The sequence below is a fragment of the Mustela erminea genome, chromosome 10 (assembly GCF_009829155.1).
Source record: "Mustela erminea isolate mMusErm1 chromosome 10, mMusErm1.Pri, whole genome shotgun sequence".
NCBI classification, from domain to species: domain Eukaryota; kingdom Metazoa; phylum Chordata; class Mammalia; order Carnivora; family Mustelidae; genus Mustela; species Mustela erminea.
The window spans coordinates 27801924-27823256 of NC_045623.1; the positions used below are offsets into that span (position 1 = coordinate 27801924).

Here is a 21333-nt window from a genome sequence, read left to right on the forward strand (position 1 = left end):
AGTTCTACCACCATCAATTAAGACAGATTCTGCATCCAATCATTTCTCATCAAAACAACCATCAGGCCACTAGAACATTTTCTCTCATCACAGAAAGACTTCAGCACCTGGCTTTATTTCCTCCTTCTCTCCCAGCCCATCATCATCTTGTGATAGGTCAAACACCCTTAGTCCATAATTTCTTTAAAACTTCTACTTTGACGATTTTTACTACATTAATCCATTTAGCAACTTCTCTTGCCACATCTTTGATTTTTCTTTCTCTTTTTTGTCACCATTCATTTCTAGTATTTAAAATCCCCTTTCCTGACTTTATTCTTCCATCTTAATTCTCCTACTACATACAATTACTGAACCCACTTTTTGGCCTCTATGTTGACTAGTTCCCTTTCTATTTTTCCTTGGCTTGATTTTACAGTATAGCCCAAGTATTTTTTTTTTTTTTTAATGTTCTTCAGTGCCAGACATGGATAAATCCAATCTTGTATTCTAGCTAAACTTTCATCGGGGTTAAGTACTAGAGTGAAAACATTTCAATTTTAGTATATGTGCTGCCCAAGTGAGCACTAGAGTGAAAAAACACATACAACACCCCAAAATTTATTCCACAAACATTTTGGTATTTAACACTAGCTGATATCCAAGTCTATTTTCAGGTCCCCTATAAATCCACCAGACTCAAGTGCCACATCCTACTCTCAATCTTGTTATGTTCAGAAAGTCTAAGAATGAGATCAGAATTTCAAGTTTTCGGGCATCTGGGTGGCTCAGTGGGTTAAAGCCTCTGCCTTGGCTCAGGTCATGATCCCAGTTCCTAGGATTAAGCCCCACATAGGGCTCTCTGCTAAGCCTGCTTCCCTTCCTCTCTCTCTGCCTGCCTCTGTGCCTCTCTGTCATCTCTATCAAATAAATAAATATAAACTTAAAAAAAAAAAAAAAGAATTTCTCAACCAACTTAAAAAGTACTCCCTTCTTTAATCTGTTTCCCCTTTCTCCCTTTCTTCATAAAACCAAAGAATGGTGATTAGAAAGAATATGGACTACACAGCTGATAACTTCAGATCTGGCCCTCGCTCCACCCTTGCATTTCCCCCGACAATTCTATGTGAGCTTGATAATAATCCCTTCTAGTTCTCAGGATGATCTTAAGCAAGCAAGTACTTTTCTGTTTTTTTAGGCTCCAGCATTTAAACTATACTCTAGAACCAATCCTCTACAATCAGTTCTAGGACTTATGCTAGCCTTAAAAACAAATACTAGGGGTGCCTGGATGGCACAGTTGGTTAAGCATCCAACTCTTGGTTTTGGCTCAGGTCATGATCTCAGGGTCTTGAGATCAACCCGTGTCAGGCTCCGCACTTAACATGGAGTCTGCTTAAGATTCTCTCTTCCTCCTCTCCTCCCCCTCCCATTCATGTTCTCTAAAATAAATAAATCTTCAAAAAAAATCCACAAAAAAAACAAATACTAGTTTATAAATTGAGCATTCATTGTATGCCCAGCACTATACAAACTGCATTTATTAATACATTTAATCTTCACAATGGCCTTGCAACACTGTTATTATATCCATTACAAATATGGAGGCCAAGACGGTGAAGCTGAGACAGATTTTGAACTCAGGACATCTGGATTTGGAGCCCCTATGATTATATATAGTTCCTTGGTGCAAACACATCCCCTCCCACCCTGCTTTACTCCTCAGCTACCAGTCCATTTCTTCTTCCTTTTTTATAGCACACTTCTTCAAAGAGAATAAATACTTTCTTATCACACTTATATCCTTAATCCATTTTAATTTGATTTATACCCACCCCTCATGAATAACCTTATGGGAACTACTGAACAGGAACTTCAAATTTTAATCCTATTTATTTCATCCCTCAAGTTCTTGCTTATTTTTCCCCCACAATATAAATGGGCACTGCTCAAGTCTCAATTTTAATTTCAAGCCATTAATCCTCTTGCCCTCTTGTACCTGAAGAATCTTAAGCCAAGCTTTTAAAATATCACACATCTGTTCTCCCAATTCACAAGTTCATGGAACTACTGTCCAAGTTGTAGGCAGAATTTCCTACTGTCTAGTGGACTTCTCCCCTAGTTTAATTTTTTGTTGACACATCAATATTGATACTGACATATCAATAAAATGTCAAGTACTATTCTTTTATGTTTACTTTTTTCCATATGTGGTTTTCATTCACATTTCATGTCCCTGGATTAGACTCACAACGGTATCTTACTTAGACAGAGTCTCCAGTCTCCAATATGGCTTATTAATAACTGAATGCTTGTCACTCTCTAAACATGATATATATTTTATCACATCTGCTCATGCTTTTTTTTTTATTCATAACCAAATCAAATGGCCTTTGGCCCATTAAACCCTCCCAACTTCTCCTTCAGATAATGAATCTCATCATGCATTTCATTATGCTCTAATACCACACCAACTCTATTACAGATTTCACTTTGCCTCACATTAGAGCTATTCATTTGTTTGCTGCCTCCACCAGACTGTAAACCAGATTACAGAACAGAAACCCTGTAATTCTTCTGAATTCTGGCAGTGCCTAAGATAGTGCTAAAATGAATGCTGAATAATTCAATAAATGAATTGACCAGGATGCCACTGAGGTGAGGCAGAATCCTATCAGGGATATGAAATACTCATGCAATTATTTAACAAGGGTATCAGAAATATATAGGAAGTGGGGCATAGAGGAAAGGTAGAAGAATAGTATCTTTAATCTGAAATCAAGATCAACAGGGAAAATAAAGTATAGAAGATAAAAGGGAAGCTAAACATGAAGTTAGAAAGAACTCAGAGGGGAAAAGATCAAAAAAAGGAGAATCCAAATGAGATTTCCTGTATGTTTTCTAGGTGTATCTTTAGAGGAAGTAGTGAAAATCTTCTGCCTAATTTTTACCTGCTTTAGATAGAGGCACATTTTATACTGTGGTCACGAACACAGTTATTCTTCTATTAATTATAGAAACAACAATAACATACTTCAGAAAGGTTTTTCTTTGGTTTAGCCATACAATGTAACTGTCAACTCTTAAAAACCAATACTTTTTCATTTGAAAATCTAGAGTCTGATTTAATTTAAACCTACCTTTTATATCCAAAGGCTAAAATTGATTACTAGCCTGAAAAATATGAACAATAACACTAGGATAAATTCAAATATCTGACAGACTATCTTGAAAATGAAGGTAAATAAAATTTCTTAAAACTATAGCCGAGAATAATACAATGGGTGAACCTAACAGATTAGTTCAAGCAAAAGCTATGTGATCGTCCATTAAGAACTTTATATGAAATTTTTACCTCGGATAGTTAAAAGGCAATCTATGAATAACATTTTAGTCCTACAAGAATAAGCTTATCCTATTTGAGAATGCTAGCAAATAAGTAAATATGCACCAACATGAAAATGTTATTTCTTCTAATGCTCATATCACATCTGTGGCCTGTTATACCTCCAAAGCATGCAACTACTACCAACACCTTTCCCTTGCCAAGAAAACAAAAATAATTCCAGATTTAACATACATTCATTCAAATATTATTTTAAAAGGGCACAAAGAGTTAAACTCTAAAGGTTATTGTTTCAAGTTAATTTTTGACTTAGAAGTTAAAATTTTATCCACTGACAGGTATTTAAAATGAACAATTCTATTTCAGCTCATTATTTTCTAAAGTAAACATTTTAAAGACTGAGAAATATTTTTAAAATTTAGCCACAGCAAAGGAGGATAGGTCAATAATCCAAAGAATTCAACATCATTTTCTAATAATGCAAACATAAGAGAAGTTTCAACTCAACTTCTATAGTTTCTTCTTATATGTTAAAATAGAAATAAATGAGAAAGCCGAAGTTATGGGACAGTGAGTTAGTATAAGTATTTTCATAGGACTTCTGACCAAAAGTATAATTTCTACTGAACATGATAAAATACTGCTTTTCTAATTATATGGCTTTTAAAAAATTTTTTAATGTTTTATGGCATTCAGTGATACACTCTAAAAATCTATGTAGTTTAATATTTCTAGGAAATATTTCTAGAATGTTTGTGTACTTGTAAATTTAGTTTTTGTTGGACAATGACTCACAAATGTGTAACAGATGAATTATTCAGTCTGATTTTATGACCATAATTTTCTTTGCTATAATGCAGTCTTATAATGGGATATTATAGATTAGGCTTTTGCAAAAATTAGGATTTTGGTTTTTAAGTTTTAATGTACATTTTGTGAAAACAAAGATACAAATTCAGTTTACTATATTTTGGTTTGCATTATATATATATATATATATATATATATATATTTTTTTTTTTGGTATTCAATTTTGAAGGGACATATGAACAATACCCTTGGTTTTGCAATCATAAAATAATCAGGTTAAACATGGAATGGCCTGGGCAACAAAAAACAATCTGTATTAGCAACAGAAAATACCTTAGTATATGCGGGAAAAAGGAAATTAGTATATGGGGGGAAATTAGTATATGGGGGAAAATTAAAATTATAAGACTTACATATTGACTACATGTATAACACTGTTCTATTATTAGCTCCAGGGAGAAAAGGAGACAGGCTAAAAGGCCCAGCTAATCTGTAGTATATTTTATTCAATTGTTTGTTAGGAGCATGAACTTTGGAGCCAGACTGCCAGAATGCCTAACTATCTCAGCCACTCACTAATTATGGGACTATGAGCAAACTGCTTATCTTTTTGTGTCCCACTTCCCAAATCTATGAAGTGGGGGACAATAAGAATAACTTCTTTTAGGGATAATGTAAGGATTAACTCATAATGGCTAAGAATGACACAGGTACTTAATACATAGCCAAGAAATGGCTAGTGATTAGTATCCATATGTATCAGACAACCTTTTGGTTCCAGGCATTGAGACAATTTCATTCTAAGCCATGTATCTTGTTTTTTGCTACAAAATACATGAAATAAAGAACTGTAGCAATTAAGGTGGCACCTAAGTAACTCCTTTCAAACTAGTAATTTTCTAAGTATTTATTCCTATCACAGGAATTACCCCAAAAGACAGTGCAGTCAAATTTTTATAGGCAAAACAAATAGTGGTAGAAAAAACAGCTAATTCCTTCCACCAACACCAATCATCTAAAAGACCCCACTTTTTACAAGCTGGTATAAAGTACCCTTAAAACTCATTTCTACCAGTGTTTCTTTTTAGGAAAGTCTACTTAATGGCCTACGTATCACAATAACTAACTGAAAATAGCCTTATAAAATACTGAGAAATACTTGAAAATACCAAGTGATAATTTTGTTCTTCCTAATCTCTGTGGCTACTGAATGGTTCAGTAGAAAAACAAGTAAGAATTTCCAAATGATATTCAACTTGGAAGATACTGAAACAGCTTAAATTTACTAAATACCTAATAAACAATGAATGTTTTATTTTCTAAAAATACACACATGGGAAAACATAGGCATCACTTAAATATAAGAAAATATATGAGTACTGCTCTATTAGCTCACTGCTACCTACTAATTAAGTTCGAATTAGTCTAGCTTTGCAGTTTCCTCACCAATCTACTGAAATAGCGTACAGTAAGACAGCAATGTTTCACAAAAGATGTTTGTTTTTACTGCACATCCCACAGAATATTTAAAAAGTATAAATAGACTACACATACACATGAATACAAGGAAAAACACCACCTGAGGTATTTTAATCCTTTGAGAAAACAACTCACACTGATCTGTAGATCATTTTTTCTCACACTTAGCTACAAGAGAGAAGAGATTTATTTCTATTGGTATTTAGTAAGGAAATACTACTGCTTCCTGGTTCTTTATTTTAGGAGGATGAATTCCTTCCTGAGAGAAACATACTAAATTTTAATTAACTTTGTTCAGTCCCTTATCTACCACCCATTCCCTTTTTTGGACCACTAGGTAAGACCAAAATAAAAAATAATTATTACATTAATAAACAAAACTACTCACCTCTGGACTAAAGTCACTATCTCAAATCACTCTGGGGCTACCAGAACCTGAAGGCAACCTGCAGTCTCTAAAGTTTAAAGGAGTACTAGGAAGAATCTAGGCTGTACCAATTCACATACTGGTTTAAATAATTAATGAAAAAAAAAAACAAAGCAGGGCATCAATTTCTTCCAGGAAAAACCAACAAATAAATGCAACAATTTAACTGTCCTGTACAAATTGTATTACAAAGTAAATAGACCTAGTTGATGAAGGAAAACTTTTTTAAAGATTTTCAACTAACTAATGTAAAGAAATATGTGAATTAGGGGGGAAAGGCAACATTCGCAACTCCCAAATGAAATAAATTAAGGCACAAATCATTGGTGGATACTTAAACCATTAGAAAAATACAATGGAAGGATCAGAATGTCACCACCTGAACCACAATCCATCTTAAAGCATCACTAAACATGGGATAACCAGATGTTTTATGAAACACAAGAATACCTATGAAGTATTCTTGCTGAAAAATATGAATAAATAACAGAACCTAAATCTAATGAAGCTTTTGGAGCTAAATTCCGGTTTACATAAAAAATGCCAATGGATGGAGGAACAGGTTAAGATGACACTACAAAGAACAGCCACACCAATCAAGACTAAAGGATTTTTTCTCAAAATAACTAGGTTTCTTCATTAAGTCGGAGAGGACTACCACAGATTAACAGTCTTAGGAGAAATAACAACCAAATGCTATCTATGGCCCTTGAGAAGATCCTATTCTGAACAAATCAACTCTTAAAATACATTTTTTTGAGACAACTGGGGAAATTGAAGATGGATTGGGTATTCAATGACATTAAGAAATCACTGTCAAATTTGATGGGTATGATAATCATATTATGGTTTGATAAGAAAATGTCACTATTTTAAAGATATTATGATGATGTTTGAGATGACATGACATGATGTCAAGGATGTGCTTCAAAATACAATAGAAAAAATGAACAGATGAAACAAGTGTAGAAACTACTAAATCAAGATGATGAGAATGTGGGATTCACTATATTGCTATATAATGACTGAACTCTGACAGTAGAAACTTTTTTAAAAATTACCATGAATAACCCACTCAAAAGTAACAAGTTTCAGAAATCACTTAAAAATAGCTTTCAAAGAAAATTTCAAAGCTTATTTGTTAATTTTATGTATCATGAACACATAGAAAAAAATAAATTCAAATTATCAGCTAAACAATTAATCAGAACAATTATACAAAGATATATTTATTTGGCATGAATAAAACGTAGAAGTATAAAATACTGTTCAATAGCTATTAAGAAGTTTCTTTTGAGAACACTCTTAACTTTGCTAAAAAGCTAAAACTTAGGATCTAAAAATTACAAACTTCTCAATAGCAGTAATTATCAATTCACATTACATAGTAAAACCATCTTGAGATCTTAAAAAACTACAAACTCCTAGGAGACTCTATTCAAGATTCTCAAGTCTAGGGTAGGGCCTGGTGATTTCTGTGTGCAGAAAAACCTAAGACACTATTCAATGGAACTATAGATTTGCCTTTATGAACAAAGGTTTATTATACTTTCTCCATTATTAATTATTTTAAGGTCAACATATATCTCATAAAAAATTTGTTTAGCCTTTCTGTTAAGGCCATAAGATGGCTGACTGCTACTTTATTCAACTCAAAATGCACAGAAAGCTTTAACATAAGTATCCTTGTATATATTATCTTCCCTAATTTTTAAAAGGTAGACAACATGATCATGAAAAATTATTTCTAGAAATTTTTTCTAAAAGTGAGCCACCCCTTAATAAATTAACTACACTTCTTAAACATGATAAAATGATCATAGTAACAATGTCTCAATTTATAAATCTCAAGAATTTTTATCATCTTGTTCTATAAAGTAGAATATGTGAATAATTAATACTCTGCCAGGTTTTGATTATGTATTTAGATGTCAGATTTCCAATTAATTACAAAGCCCTCAGTCTTCCTTCCTGGAAAAAATTCTATTTTCTGAGACACTGTAATCCTTAGTTACCAAAAGAAAAAAGAGAAGCTAAGTATAAAAGCTAGTCTTAATAAAATTACTGTGTAAAATAAACCAATTAAAATGTATTATTGTATTGATTCCAAATTCAGTCAAGTTCTTAGATATAAAAATTATACAAGGAAAAGTGAATCCCCCTAAATATTTGCAGAAAAGAAGCATCACTTAAGTACTTGTGTTCTTATACAATCTTTGAAACAAAGGGAGATCTATTATTTCATTTTGAACAAGTACTGAGGAAGACTCAGCAGGAAATGGATCCCATCGATACTAGTGAGTTGTATGCTGAAGTCACCTGACTTATTAAATTTCACTGGAGGCAAATAAGCATAGAGAAGATTTAGTTACCATTCCAGAAGACATGACTTCACTAAGGTAATACTGGATGTTACTATAAAGGGTGTTTGAAAACTACTTTAAAAGGCAAAACATAGATGGTTCCTTTTATAAAGATGACAATATCCAAAAACGTATGGGGAAAAAAGTTAACTTCATGTTCCATAAATGGATATTTTTGGATTGAGATAAATTATTAAAAAATAATTTTTCTATAAACTGGCTAGTCTTAAATATTGTAATATCAAGTTGGAGACTCAGCTTATACTAAGTATGAATACCCTTAATACACACTTTACATGTATTGTACATCCCAACAGAAAGAACCTAGACAACCAATTCAGAGACTTGGAAAATGTCTAATAAGCACTTAAAAATTCTAAGTTGGCTCATAAAATAATAAAGATTAAAATAATTTGACACATTCCTATTTCTATCTAATTAATATCCTAGCAAATCCAAAAAATAATACTCAATGCTGGTAAACAAAAAAGTGGAATAGCCAGTCTCATATACCATTCATATTAGTTTAGTATCATCTTTCTAGAAATAAATTTGCAGTAAGAATCAGGAGTCTCTAACATTTTCTTTGATCCAATAAATCTAGCTCTAGAAATCTAGTCTCAGGAAATAATCTGAAAGATAAAAATGTTATGCACAGGGTGTTTGCCACAATGCCATGTATATATTTAAAAAAGTATGGAAGTAAATTAAATGTCCAATAAAGGTACTTTCAAAAGTACTACAAATCCACTAGCATGCTAGACAGCTATTAAATTTTTTTAAAGTTCTTACTAAAATAGTAATTACAATAAAACATAATAAAGAACTGCACATAGTGATTTTAATTTTGTACAAAAATGTTTTTACACAGAAAATGAAAAAAATTGTTACCTCTTGTAAATTATCAAAACTACCAAAGTCCATACTATCATTTGATTTTTGAAACTTTCAACTCATCTAACATTCAAAAACTATCTGAGGATACTTAATATAAAAACCAAATTATAATAAGATGCAAAACCATTAAAACATATAAACAAAAAAGTCATTTAGTAAAAAAAAAAAAAGGTGTTCACATATCTTCACTTTCATCTTTCTTATCAAGCAGAGTGAAGAGATAAAGATATACTGAAATATTTAAAATAGAAGATGAAGACAAATTTATTAAGGAGTGGGCAACTTTACTCATATGCTTTTAATGCAAAAAATGCAGAACACCTGAAAAATGAATAATAAAAGTATAGAGGAAGAAAAAATTATGCCAGGGACTCATGATCTTTAATGAGAAAGACATTTCATTATTACTTAAAAGAAATTTCACTGGGGCCATGAGGTTACAAGGAAAAGAGTGATGAATTCCCTAGAAGAATCAGGTGACTTCTAATCAGGACTCCACCCAGAATCCAAACACACACAGACATGTCTAACTATACCCAAATGGGCAAAATGCACAACTCCTCTGAGTCCAAGGAAGTGACTGTTAAGGTCTGTGCTTGATGGTAACTGGAATTTCTTGATATTCTATACTTAAGTTGTTTAATGAGCTGCAGGTGAATTTTTGAACTTCTCAGAAACTGTATGTAAAATCTTGATGTTACCTATTTTGTGTTAAGGATTAAATAATGTATCTGATCTAGTAGGACTGTTGTGCCTAGCAGAATGCCTAGATCTGGGAATTATTCAATAAATGTAGATTTTTTTCCTCTTCTATAAAATAATTTCTATCAGTAAATAATTTAAGAATCTACAGTAATAACTATAACCTTGTATCACTCATTGTCTCACTCTTAACTTTACCTTTAAAAATGGCACATTATGAAACAGTCAACTTAACAAGCCAAGCTGAGGAAATAAAGGTTTAAACTAAGCCCACACAGTGATAAGAGATTTTGTCAGAAAAGAATGTTATTAACCTAAAGAATCTTTAAAATCATGATAAACAATTATGGCTTGTGCTAGATGTATTAGAAAATTAGAATTAAAGGGTAAATTTTGTCTATTACCAGAATTAATTTCAAATATCAATTGCTTCTCTTATGTATAAGGTGTCTCTGTTAATGTAAGTATCACTTACATTACTACATATTTATAATGGATAGTACAAGTGTTACATATCTACAAAAAATATATATCTACTTGCAAGAATTACTTCATTATAATACACTTTTTCTTTTTCTGAGGGGCATAAACTAAACTCTAAGAGCTAGTTTATAACTCATTAATCTTGGGTTCCATATGGACAGGAATGCTGATTTAAAGATAATCTTACACATATTTAAGAAATCAATTTCCCAAACACAGCAAATAGAACTGTAAAATTGCATCTTAAGTTATAGATCACTTCACTCATTTTTTTTGCAAAATAACATTTTCCCTTAGTTTTTCTTCATCTTGACTCCATCTACCAGTAGTTGCAAATTTTTGCATTGTTTTTCTTCTGTGAGGTAAGTCAAATCCATCGCAGAATGAGGTGAAATATAAATGAATAAGAAAAAACATAAATGCCAAAATAAATTTAATAGAAAATTCTTCCTAGTTTACATTGTTTTTTAAGAGACACGCTATAATATATTGAAAAAAATCCATATGACTACTTCCGTTACGTGTTTTGCCTCTTCACTTTTCACTGTTTCTATGCAGTGCTAAATTATAACATTCAGATTAGCCCTGAAGAATATGCACAAGGACTCTAAACCTGGGCTTAGAACCTAGACAGTGTGACATCAAATTTAACATGAAATAACAACTCTACAGTATAGTATCTCTTCATTAGAGCTTTTCTTCTCTTATTTTGGGAAAGAACATGAGGACGGTGAAAGGAATACAGCTGACAGAATTTTCATATCACTTTAGGTTTTTCTCCCAACAGCATTCAAATGCTCCTTATCTTAAAAAAAAAAAAAAAAAAGTAAAACCTAACACAATTTCTTAAATTCCAAAATGGGGTATTCGTTATACTTACTGGGAGTTTAACAGGCACCTTTCCACGTGGCAAAATGGGAGAAAAGTGGTATAGACAATAAAAATCATACCTAAGAGGGATGTCTCCTTGGCAAATGCTGCAGCAATAGCTGGGTCCAATGCAGGCTGTCCATCCCCAGATGGAAGATCAGGTCGAGTATAATCCCTACTTTTATCATTGTTGTATTTTACATTCAAATTCACAAGTTTGGAAAAATCAATCCTTAGGGTACAGCAAGCATTATAAATATTCTGACCATCTAGGGCCTGTAAAAGTGAATAAAGTATATCAGCAGTCTTAAGGAATGAAAATTAGTAAGAAACAGGACTTCGACAACAAAACCCAGCAATGAAGACCTGCATATAAAAGACACCAGGAAAGGGATCACATATTATACATTATCCTTTGTTATCCCAGTTGTACATGTATTTGTTTCCACAAATACTATCTTTTTAAAATAGAAAATGCTACTTAAATCTAAAATACAACCAGTTAAATATATATGCTAATGCTTTTAATTCAAAAAAAATCTGCAAATAATTCAATTTAAAAAAATAAACAAGGATTACAAATATAGTCAGTCCTGCCAAAAGTCATACCATAATAGCCTGCATAGTACTTTAATTTTATTATACATACACATTTTTTGCTGGATGGTAGTACTTAGAAGAATTGGTGTAATTTTATAACGTAACTTTTGTTTGAGGTCACATTTTATGAAGTGCCTCAAGCCAAATAAGTATCACTATAATGTACAGTAGTAATGCAAACACTATTATTTTCTTAACTTGAGGTGTTGAACCTGGATCCAAATAGATTGTTGAATTAGAAAATGCAACATTATCCCAGGAAAGCCCAGGAATAGAGTGCAAGCTCTAGATCTAAAAGCCTACATTCAAATCAGGTCATCTTGAACAAGTTACTTAACCTCTTTGAATCTCAGGATCTTTCTTAATCTGGAAAACAGAGAAGATAATGGCTGCCAGGATCCTCACAAGAGTACCTTGAGGATTAAATAAAAGATCACATATGTGAAAGTACAATGTGAGTTATAATTGCTGCTGCTATGATTATTATGAGTTTTTTTTCCTGGTACTATATAATCACCATTTCTATTCCAGCTGGATAGAAGGCTAGAACACACTAAGGAACAAGGGAATATATTGTTAATTTTTTATTAGAAGAATAAACATTTACTGTATAAAATAATGGTTCAGAAATGAAAACTATGTTTACCTCTATAAATCACTGTAAAAGTGACAGTTCTTCTGATAATACATCAATAGACTTAAGCCTGATGTTTATACAGACCAAGATCCATTAGGTATGTAAAGCTAGAACTGTATGACTTTAATAGTAGACCAACATGTTTTTGCATGACCTTTTTAGAAATGGGACTGAAATATACATGAACCTTAGGATAAATTCAAGAGATTGTTGAATTTTCCCTTCCAACCCTCACTACTAATACCTCCATTGTTAGTCTTTTTCTGAGTTGTTCTTCTCTTATAAAGCAAAATGCTAGGGGGCAAAATTTTCCAATTAACTGAAAATAACTGCCAAAAATTTTAACCAGTGTATAAAAAGAATTTCGTTGACTCTATCACTCAAGCTGCCTTTACGTAGCAGTGGTACCCAGAGCTTTCAAAAACAGAGTACTAAGCTGCCATCCCCAAAGATTATGATTTCTTAGTTCAGGATACTGAAGAGTCCCAATGTTTTTTTGTTTTTTTTAACAAGCAATCTACATGACAAGAACCTAGGTGGGCTCTAGACCACAGTCAGAAGAAAACTATAAATTCTCTTAAACCTAAAGGTACACTTTGCCAGCTAACTGAATTCCAAGTGCTTAAGATGTATTTTTCATCTCCCACTCATATGGAACTGTCACTAAAAGATGAGACGGTAGGCTTGAGATTCTCTTTCTAAACTTGTATTCTTTGCCCATAATTATATATAACTTCTATTGTTTTAACAAGCATAAAAATGTAGCAACTGAACTACAAAGTTTAGAACCAACTCATTCCATAACATACTGAGATATATAAGGATAACTGTAAAATGGGAAGAGATTTGAAACACAGCAGATGCTGGGAGAGTTGTGACATGAGAGGAAAGTTCTAATACCAACAATGTGCCATATATTGTGTTGTGTTCTAGAAATACAGCAGAGAAAAAAGACAAGGTACCCACTTTTATGTGACTTACAGTAAAACCTGGAAATACAGACATCTAATAAATACAAATTTGATTTGTGGTAGTGAGAACTAAGAAAGGAAGAGATATAATGTAGATGGAAGTTTATGGAAGACCTCTCTGAGACCTGCAAACCTGAAAGACAGGAAGAGTTGGACATAAAAAGACAAAGAGAAAGCAAATGGAACAGTAGAAGCAAATGAACAGTAGAAGCAAATGGAACATCCAGCTGTTAAGCCTGAGAAATCAGAGAAAATGCTGCACATGAAAGCTATTTTTAAAAAGTCCAATATAGTAAAAGGCAAGACAAGCTGTGGACTGATTAAATTTTGTAAGCCACGTTAAGGACAGCACTTTATACTAAGGACAAAAGTCAGTCACTGAAGGGCACTAAGAATGGAAGTTATAGGACTTTAAGTTGAGATCATTCTTAGTACTAAAAAACAGATGTGGGGGAAGAAGTCAAAGTTGTGAGCTGAGTGAGAAGGCCACTGAAGTAAGGATTTAAGAGATGATGGCTTGGATTGGTGCTTTACTCAAGCTGTGATTCATGGACTAGCAGCCGAAACCTATCTGCCTAAAGATAAGGAGTCTATTTCAGAATCTGTATCAATATCACACTAAACACATTATAGCTAGAAGTATGTTGACTTGTATTTTGGCAAAAGCTCCTGGTAACATCAGAGACCAGCACTCTGAGTAACACGTGGCTTAGACTAGGGTGGTGGCGAGCTGGGAGACAAAAGGATAGGTATGACAGAAATTTAGGATGAGAATCAGTAAGATTTGTTGATAGACTGAAAATAAATAAATAAATAAACAAATGGAATAAAAGTGTTTTCTGGCTTGTTACTGATGTGAAATTTGGTACCCTGAGACTTACTACCACAGTGAACAACACAGAGGCAGGGTTTTTTTGGGGGGAAGGAGCGAGGCAAGGGGGTGGCCAGGGAAGTTAAGTTACAGGAGTTAAACTAAACACACTAATTTGGAAGGTTCCTGATGGTCCATTAATTTCCTAGTCTGGGTCTCTTTAGAAAGGATCTGATGCTAGAGAGTCACGTGGACACTGTCAGAGTCACAAAGGTGTAATTCAGCGGTGAAAACAGATTAAGTCCCCCCTGCAGAAGGGAAGGGATATAATAAGATATAGTCAGCGAGGTAAAATATAATCTAAGCGAGAAGAGTTAGAGACCAGGAGAAGAGATGATTTTAAGAGAATGGCTCAGAGTCAAATGTTACCTAGAGAATGGGGACAATAAGGATTGAATAACACTGTTGAGATTTAGCACTGTGGCAATCACTGGTGACAGTAGGAAGAACAATTTGGGTAAAGAAGGGTCGAAACCAATATGCAAGAGGTAGAGGAAACAAAAAGGAGGTAAGTATAAACAGCAAACAAAGGGCCTATTTAGTAAATCTGGCTATAAATGACAAGAGAGAAGAATAGGGGAATAGCTGGAGAGTTATGAGGAGTTCAGGGTAAATTCACATACAATGAGAGATTTAAGGATGTTTGAAACACTGGTGAGAAATAGCCAACAGAGAGGAAAATATGAGAAAGAGTGGATGACAGTGCAAAGTCTCTTGGAGGGCAGAAAAGGATAGGATGGGGTGTTTACTGATCTTAGAAATAGCTATGCCTTTTAATAGAAGAGAAAGACAGGTGTGGTATAAGTAGATTTTGTGAGAAAAGCTGATGGGAGTGTCCACCTACTTTTCCTAAGAAGCAGGAGGCAAGGTCCTAAGGGGGAGTAAGGAGACTTGGTGGAATGAGAAATTTTCTGATACAGTCACTGTGAAAAATGGGACAGCATGCTGACTGGAGAAATAGGGTAAGATTTTTTCAAGTAGAGAGCTTAGTCTAGTTGTAGTTGAAGATGATGAATTTCGACTGGTAACAATTGCTAGATTATAGGATATTCTCTAGGTATACTCAATATACAGGCATGAAGAAAGATTACTACAGTCAGGTGTCAGGGTTATAAAATAATGGGGCAAGTTTGGGAAATAAACTTTTTTCCTTCTCTAATAATAGTGAAATGAAGTTAAGATACCAAAATAGTTCATTAATAATTAATACTAAATAATTACCTGCTCTCTTGGAATTGCAATTATACACCTTTGTGGAAAAGACCTGAGTAAGTGTATTCAATATTCACAAATACCTGATGCTTATTATCTGTACATAGAAGATTGGTTAAATGAAAACTTCAAGTATCTGATTTAAGATTATTAAAGGATAATCTTTTGTCATGATTATAGATTATTTCAGATGAAACACACACATAAACTACTTTCCCCTTGAATTATAGCCAAAATATAGTGTAATTTCAAATCAAATTCCATTTCATTGGTCTTTTACCAAATACTCTTCCCTCTGCACCAGAAGAGGTGATAAAAAAATATTCCACATTAAGGAAATGCACTATATTTAAATACGTTGTCAAGGTGGGGAAAAAAAAATGCCATAAAGATCACGGCTTCTAGATTTTCTCTGCTACTGACCAAACCTCATACCACATGGATTTTGGCTACTCTCTAAATATAAAATATCTCCAAAGTTGGAGGGCTGGGACATGTAAAGAGAAATCATTATTTTTGGAAAAAAGAATTCCAAATGTTAATGTGTGCCTGAAAAGGAAAATATAGAAGATTAGGTAATGTAACTTAAGAACCAGTAAGTAGCAACATATTGGAGAAAAAAGGCTGAAAATATGTCTACCTCAAATAATTTACCTCTTTAAGTTCTAGTTTTTACCTCTTTAAATATTAGCCTCCCCTTGTAACACAGGAAAAATTCCTGTTCTATTTACAACATAAAATATCAGAAATATCAGAAAAAAATTAGAGAACAGCACTTGCTAAACCATTTCAATTATGCCAATATTAACAGTATAGACTTTGTGCTACTTGAAGCTATATCAGCTCCCCAAATGAGATTCTGAAGATGGAAACACAATGAAACAATCAAAAATGGTCTAAGTTCCATTTAATCAATCTATCTTAATCTAGAGGAAGCACTGAAGTATTACACAGCATAATTGGTTTAAAGTAAGAGTAAAAGGGAGAAAAAGAGTCAAGATGGAAGGTAAGTAAAGACAGTTGATGTAATGGTTTAATAATGAATATGTAATGGTTTAACAACAGAATAATAATTACAATGAGATAATATGACCCAAGAACTTAAAGAACTAGAGAGAAGGCAGATTTAAATATGATACACAAACATAAGATTAAGGCATTTAGAAGCAAAGATAGGATATGTAGTTTTCAAGGGTGGCCATGATATGAGAACATACTTTACTTCTTTTAATAGTTTCTTACCCTCCATATATAACAATAAAAATATAAAGGATGTAAATAAGAAATAGACTAGGAACCTATTTTAAAAAGCTGTCTTTTTAAAACAATCTTCAAAAAGAATATTAAATATACTGTAGTCTTACATAAACTGAGCGCCCATCATAACATCTGAGCCACATGTGTGATGATATATTTTAGCCAAACTCTCTTGACAGCTAAATTACTCTGAAACTCCCACTGGAAAACACTTAAAATCTTTACTGGTGTGCATGTACAATTTAATCCTGCTATATCCTCAAGAGCTTAAAACTTTGGACCTAAGTCAAACAAAAAATGCAAAATAACAAAAGTATGTATAGATAACTACACATACCATTATCCTTAAAAAGAAACACTTCTTTAAGCTTTCCTAATAGTATCTAAATGACACCAATTTGTGCCATCATAATGCTATAAGGTATTGCCAAGTTATGTCAGTATTACTAATGTTAGCTATGTGTGTGTGTGTGTGTGTCTATCTGCCACTGAAAAATATCGCTATATCCAAAAGAAAAAAGAAATGCTCCAGACTTACTAGTTTTGCTTGTTGAGCATTTACTGGATCACCATACTGAAGAAGAGCTTGAAACTGGTTATTTTTTGTAAATGTGATTATCTTCAATACAGCACCAAACTTAGAAAATATCTGTTAAAAACATTAAAATCAAAGTATTATTTATTTACTGTACATTATTGCTCCAGTTCATAGGTAAACATGAAAATTAAGTTAAACTTACTTGGTGAAGAACATCAAGTGTTACAGGGTAGTACATATTGTCAATAATTATTCTAAGCACTGGACTCTGGGCTGGAGTCACTGCACTCTCACTAACTGTGGTGCCACTAAGAGGAGTATTTGCTGTCTGGACAGCTGTCACAGCTTGAAGAACTGCTTGAGCACGCTGAAAATTAAAAGATAAACAAGTTAGAAACACACTCAGTATTTCCACTTAAACTCTGCTGTATGTTATACTACTAGCTCATTTCTTTTCTAGAACATATACAGAGTAAACGAAATTTAATAGTCGCTCAATAAATAATTCTGAGCATCTGCCATGAGCCAGGTACCACCTGTTTATAATTCAAGTATTCTACTAATATTTACTTCAAAGCAATTATCTAGGGTTTGGGACCTATACTGAACAAGCAAAGATAGGCAATGTAATTTATTTTCAAAAGAGAATACAGTTGGGCCGATTCACATAATCAGAAAATGTTTTAAATAGGAAATTTTAGAGAATAAAACTTCAACCTAACATTATTCACTCCATAAAAAAGGCACATGGTAAACCTCAGCAAGATTACTAGATTACCCAAAAAAACTCCCATAAAGCTTATTATTTTTAATACAATCTTTAAGGAGGAATACATATTACCATAACTTCTAAGATACTATTAAATTAAACCAGGAAAGATGTACTACTGTTAAGACACCTCTTAATTTCTGATTTTAATTTATGAGATTTTAATATGTGAAAAAAAAATACAGAACAGAGTATTACTACTGTGACAGATTCCATTAAAAAGAAAATAATTTTTCTATCTGGAGTCAAAAAACCTACATAAAGGCAAATAATTGTTAAGTAGCAATGACAAATACTGTTATATCGCTGTAGAGTTTAAAAAAGCTATATTAGCAGATGAACAGAAATATCAACTGAACACCTTGATAAAAGAAAAGGAAGGAGAACACAAAAGAATTAGGCCAACACTTATAAGAATAAACAAAAACAGTCAGTGCTCCCTCTAGCAGCATATTTGCTATGGCGGTAAACATTCTGCAATATATGTGTATCAAATCAACACATTATTTATCTTAAATTATACAATATATTTTTTATATCTCAATAAAGCTGGAAACAAAAAATAGTTCAATGAAATATCACATAACCAGGAGATCACAGAGTTTGGAATTCAAAGGACCACATGCCTATATGGTTAAATCTCACTATTTAAATGCTAATGAAATAATATGGCCTATAAACTTCTATACTGGCTAATGTGACTCAAAGTATCTTAAGTAATGTACTGCAATATTACTTCTTTCATTAGTAAACCATGTCCTTGGATATATTTATGTTACTACAAGCAAAGAAATATCACAATATAGGAAAATACTAACATCTCCTTCAAATAATGGAATGTCTTTTTAAAATAGGAATCACATGATCATTATATATTATCCAAATGGTACAAATGGTTAAGTTTCCTCTGCAACCCTATCACCCTAGCTGCTTTCCCGAACGCATTCCTCACCAATATTATCATGGGTATCCTTCCAGAGATACCATCTACACACAAGCATATATGTATCTAGTCTGTATAAGTACATAGGTGTATGTCTACAACATACATTCTTCCCCAATACTATTCACTTTTCTCCATCTTCTTTTATAGCTTAATAATTAGGTTCTCCATTAACAAGTAACTTTCTGTATTTTTTTAGTTGATGAAACAGTGCTTGCCAACCTAAGTTTTAATTAAACTTAGTGAACCATTACATACACACATAAAAGGACACAAATCAGAAGTGTATAAGCTCAATAAAACATCACAAGTTGGACAGATCTATGAAATGACTAGATAAAAAACAGAACATTATCAAAGTTCCAAAAGCTACATTCATGTTTTCTCTCAGTTATATAAATTATATCATAGAATACATATGATGTGTTCTACTTAGTTTTGGCATTTTTGTTTTTTGCTTTTGGGGGGGGGGGGGTTTGGCTTCTTTCAGTAATTATTATTTTCATGATATGCACCCATGTTTTGCAGGTACCAGCAGCTTGGTCATTTTTTTGTATTCTAACAAATTCCAATGAATAAATATGCCACAGCATATTCCGCTGCTGAACATATGAATCATTTCTATCTTTGCATTAGTGTTCCATGAATTTTCTCATACAGATCTTTTGATGTACATACAATGTGTTTTCTCAGGTATGTATTAGGAGTAGATTTACCGAGTCAAAGAATACACGTATATGCTCACCTTCACTACATATGTCAAGTTTTTAAACATCATTCTATGAACTTACATTCCCACACGTATAAATGAAAGTTCTATCTTCTCTACCTTGTTACCAACACTCGGCATCACTCATCTCATCAATCTGATGGTATATGGTAGTATCTCACTGTGATTTTAATTTGCGCTGAAGTTTCTTAATGCAAACCTAAACCACTCTTTATAGATCAAGATAGCCTTCTGGAGGAAACTAAGGTGAGACGTGAAGATGTGTAGCAACTGGTCATGTGAAGTGTGTGTTGGAAAACTAATACAAAAGCAGGCAGGCCACAATATTCCAGGCAAAGTAACATCACAGAAACACAGTGGTTGGAAATAAGATTGGAAATAAGAGAAAGCATGCAAGGTTTACAATTACTTTTGGGTAGAAGCATAGGCAAATATATAGCAAATAAAACAGAAATAGTAGCCACCTCTTCTGAGGCCCTTTATCATGAACATGAAAAGAATCTGCTGCAGGATAGTAACCTAAGTCAGATTTGTTAGACAGGGAGAGAGATAATGAGAAAGGGAGGAAGGAAAGGAAGAGAAAGGAGGTACTAGGGAGAAAGAATTCAAGAGGGGAAAGTAAAAAAATAGATCAGTAAGAGAGCTATTAAAACAATATAGCCAAGAGGCGACTGTGTGTGTTTGAGCTATTCAAGTAACAAGAAAGATGATGAAAACTAGGCAGACATTTAAAAAGAGTATACTGAAAAGACTTAGTAATCTGATGAATGATCACAGAAGAATTCATTGTTGACTCATATTCATTTGCCTCTATTATGAATGCCCATGAAAATGCCTATAAATGAAGTGATGGGGATGAAAGAGTACACTGATCATGATGAACAATGAGTAATGTAAAAATTGTTGAACCACTATACTGTACACCTAAAACTAGTATAACACCATATAGTAACTATACTGGAATTTTAAAGACTTAATAAAAAATGCCTGTAAATCAATACAAAATGGAATAAACCCAAATACTGAATAGAGAGAACGTCATCATTGGCTGAGCACACTTTCATCAAATTCCTGGAATACGCAAAATTAATAGAAAGGAATCACACAGAAGATATAGTGAACACATAGCAAACAGGGTTTGCACTGACAGGCACATGAATCATACTAGTAGAATACTTGAATTATAAACAGGTGGTACCTGGCTCATGGCAGAGAAACTGGGAGAGTTACGGGGGGGGGGGGGGGAGGGCGGGCGATAGAAGGGTTAAAGTAAAGTCAGCCTAATGAACAAATAATTAAACTCCTCTTCCTCCCCTCCCCCATCATCTCTCTCTTTTAACCATTAAAAAACAAAAATAACAAAATGCTCCCTTAAAGAAAGAGGAATTCTAAAGAGTTCTACTGGCCCAGGCCTTTCTGGGGAATCCCAGCTTAGTATCCAAACCCATT

At 33.1% G+C, this 21333-nt stretch overlaps 1 protein-coding gene across 4 annotated transcripts in view; it reads right to left on the reverse strand.

Annotated features, from left to right (window-relative positions):
• Nucleotides 1-21333, reverse strand: part of PTBP2 (polypyrimidine tract binding protein 2) — an 85231-nt gene that overhangs the window by 14279 nt on the left and 49619 nt on the right. For all 4 annotated transcript variants that reach the window (XM_032361055.1, XM_032361054.1, XM_032361052.1 and 1 more), the window contains exons 6-8: nucleotides 17645-17809; nucleotides 17443-17553; nucleotides 11437-11632 (exon numbers count right to left, since the gene is read on the reverse strand). In XM_032361055.1, coding sequence (XP_032216946.1) covers nucleotides 11437-11632; nucleotides 17443-17553; nucleotides 17645-17809 — 472 coding nt within the window. The remainder of the gene's footprint in view (nucleotides 1-11436; nucleotides 11633-17442; nucleotides 17554-17644; nucleotides 17810-21333) is intronic.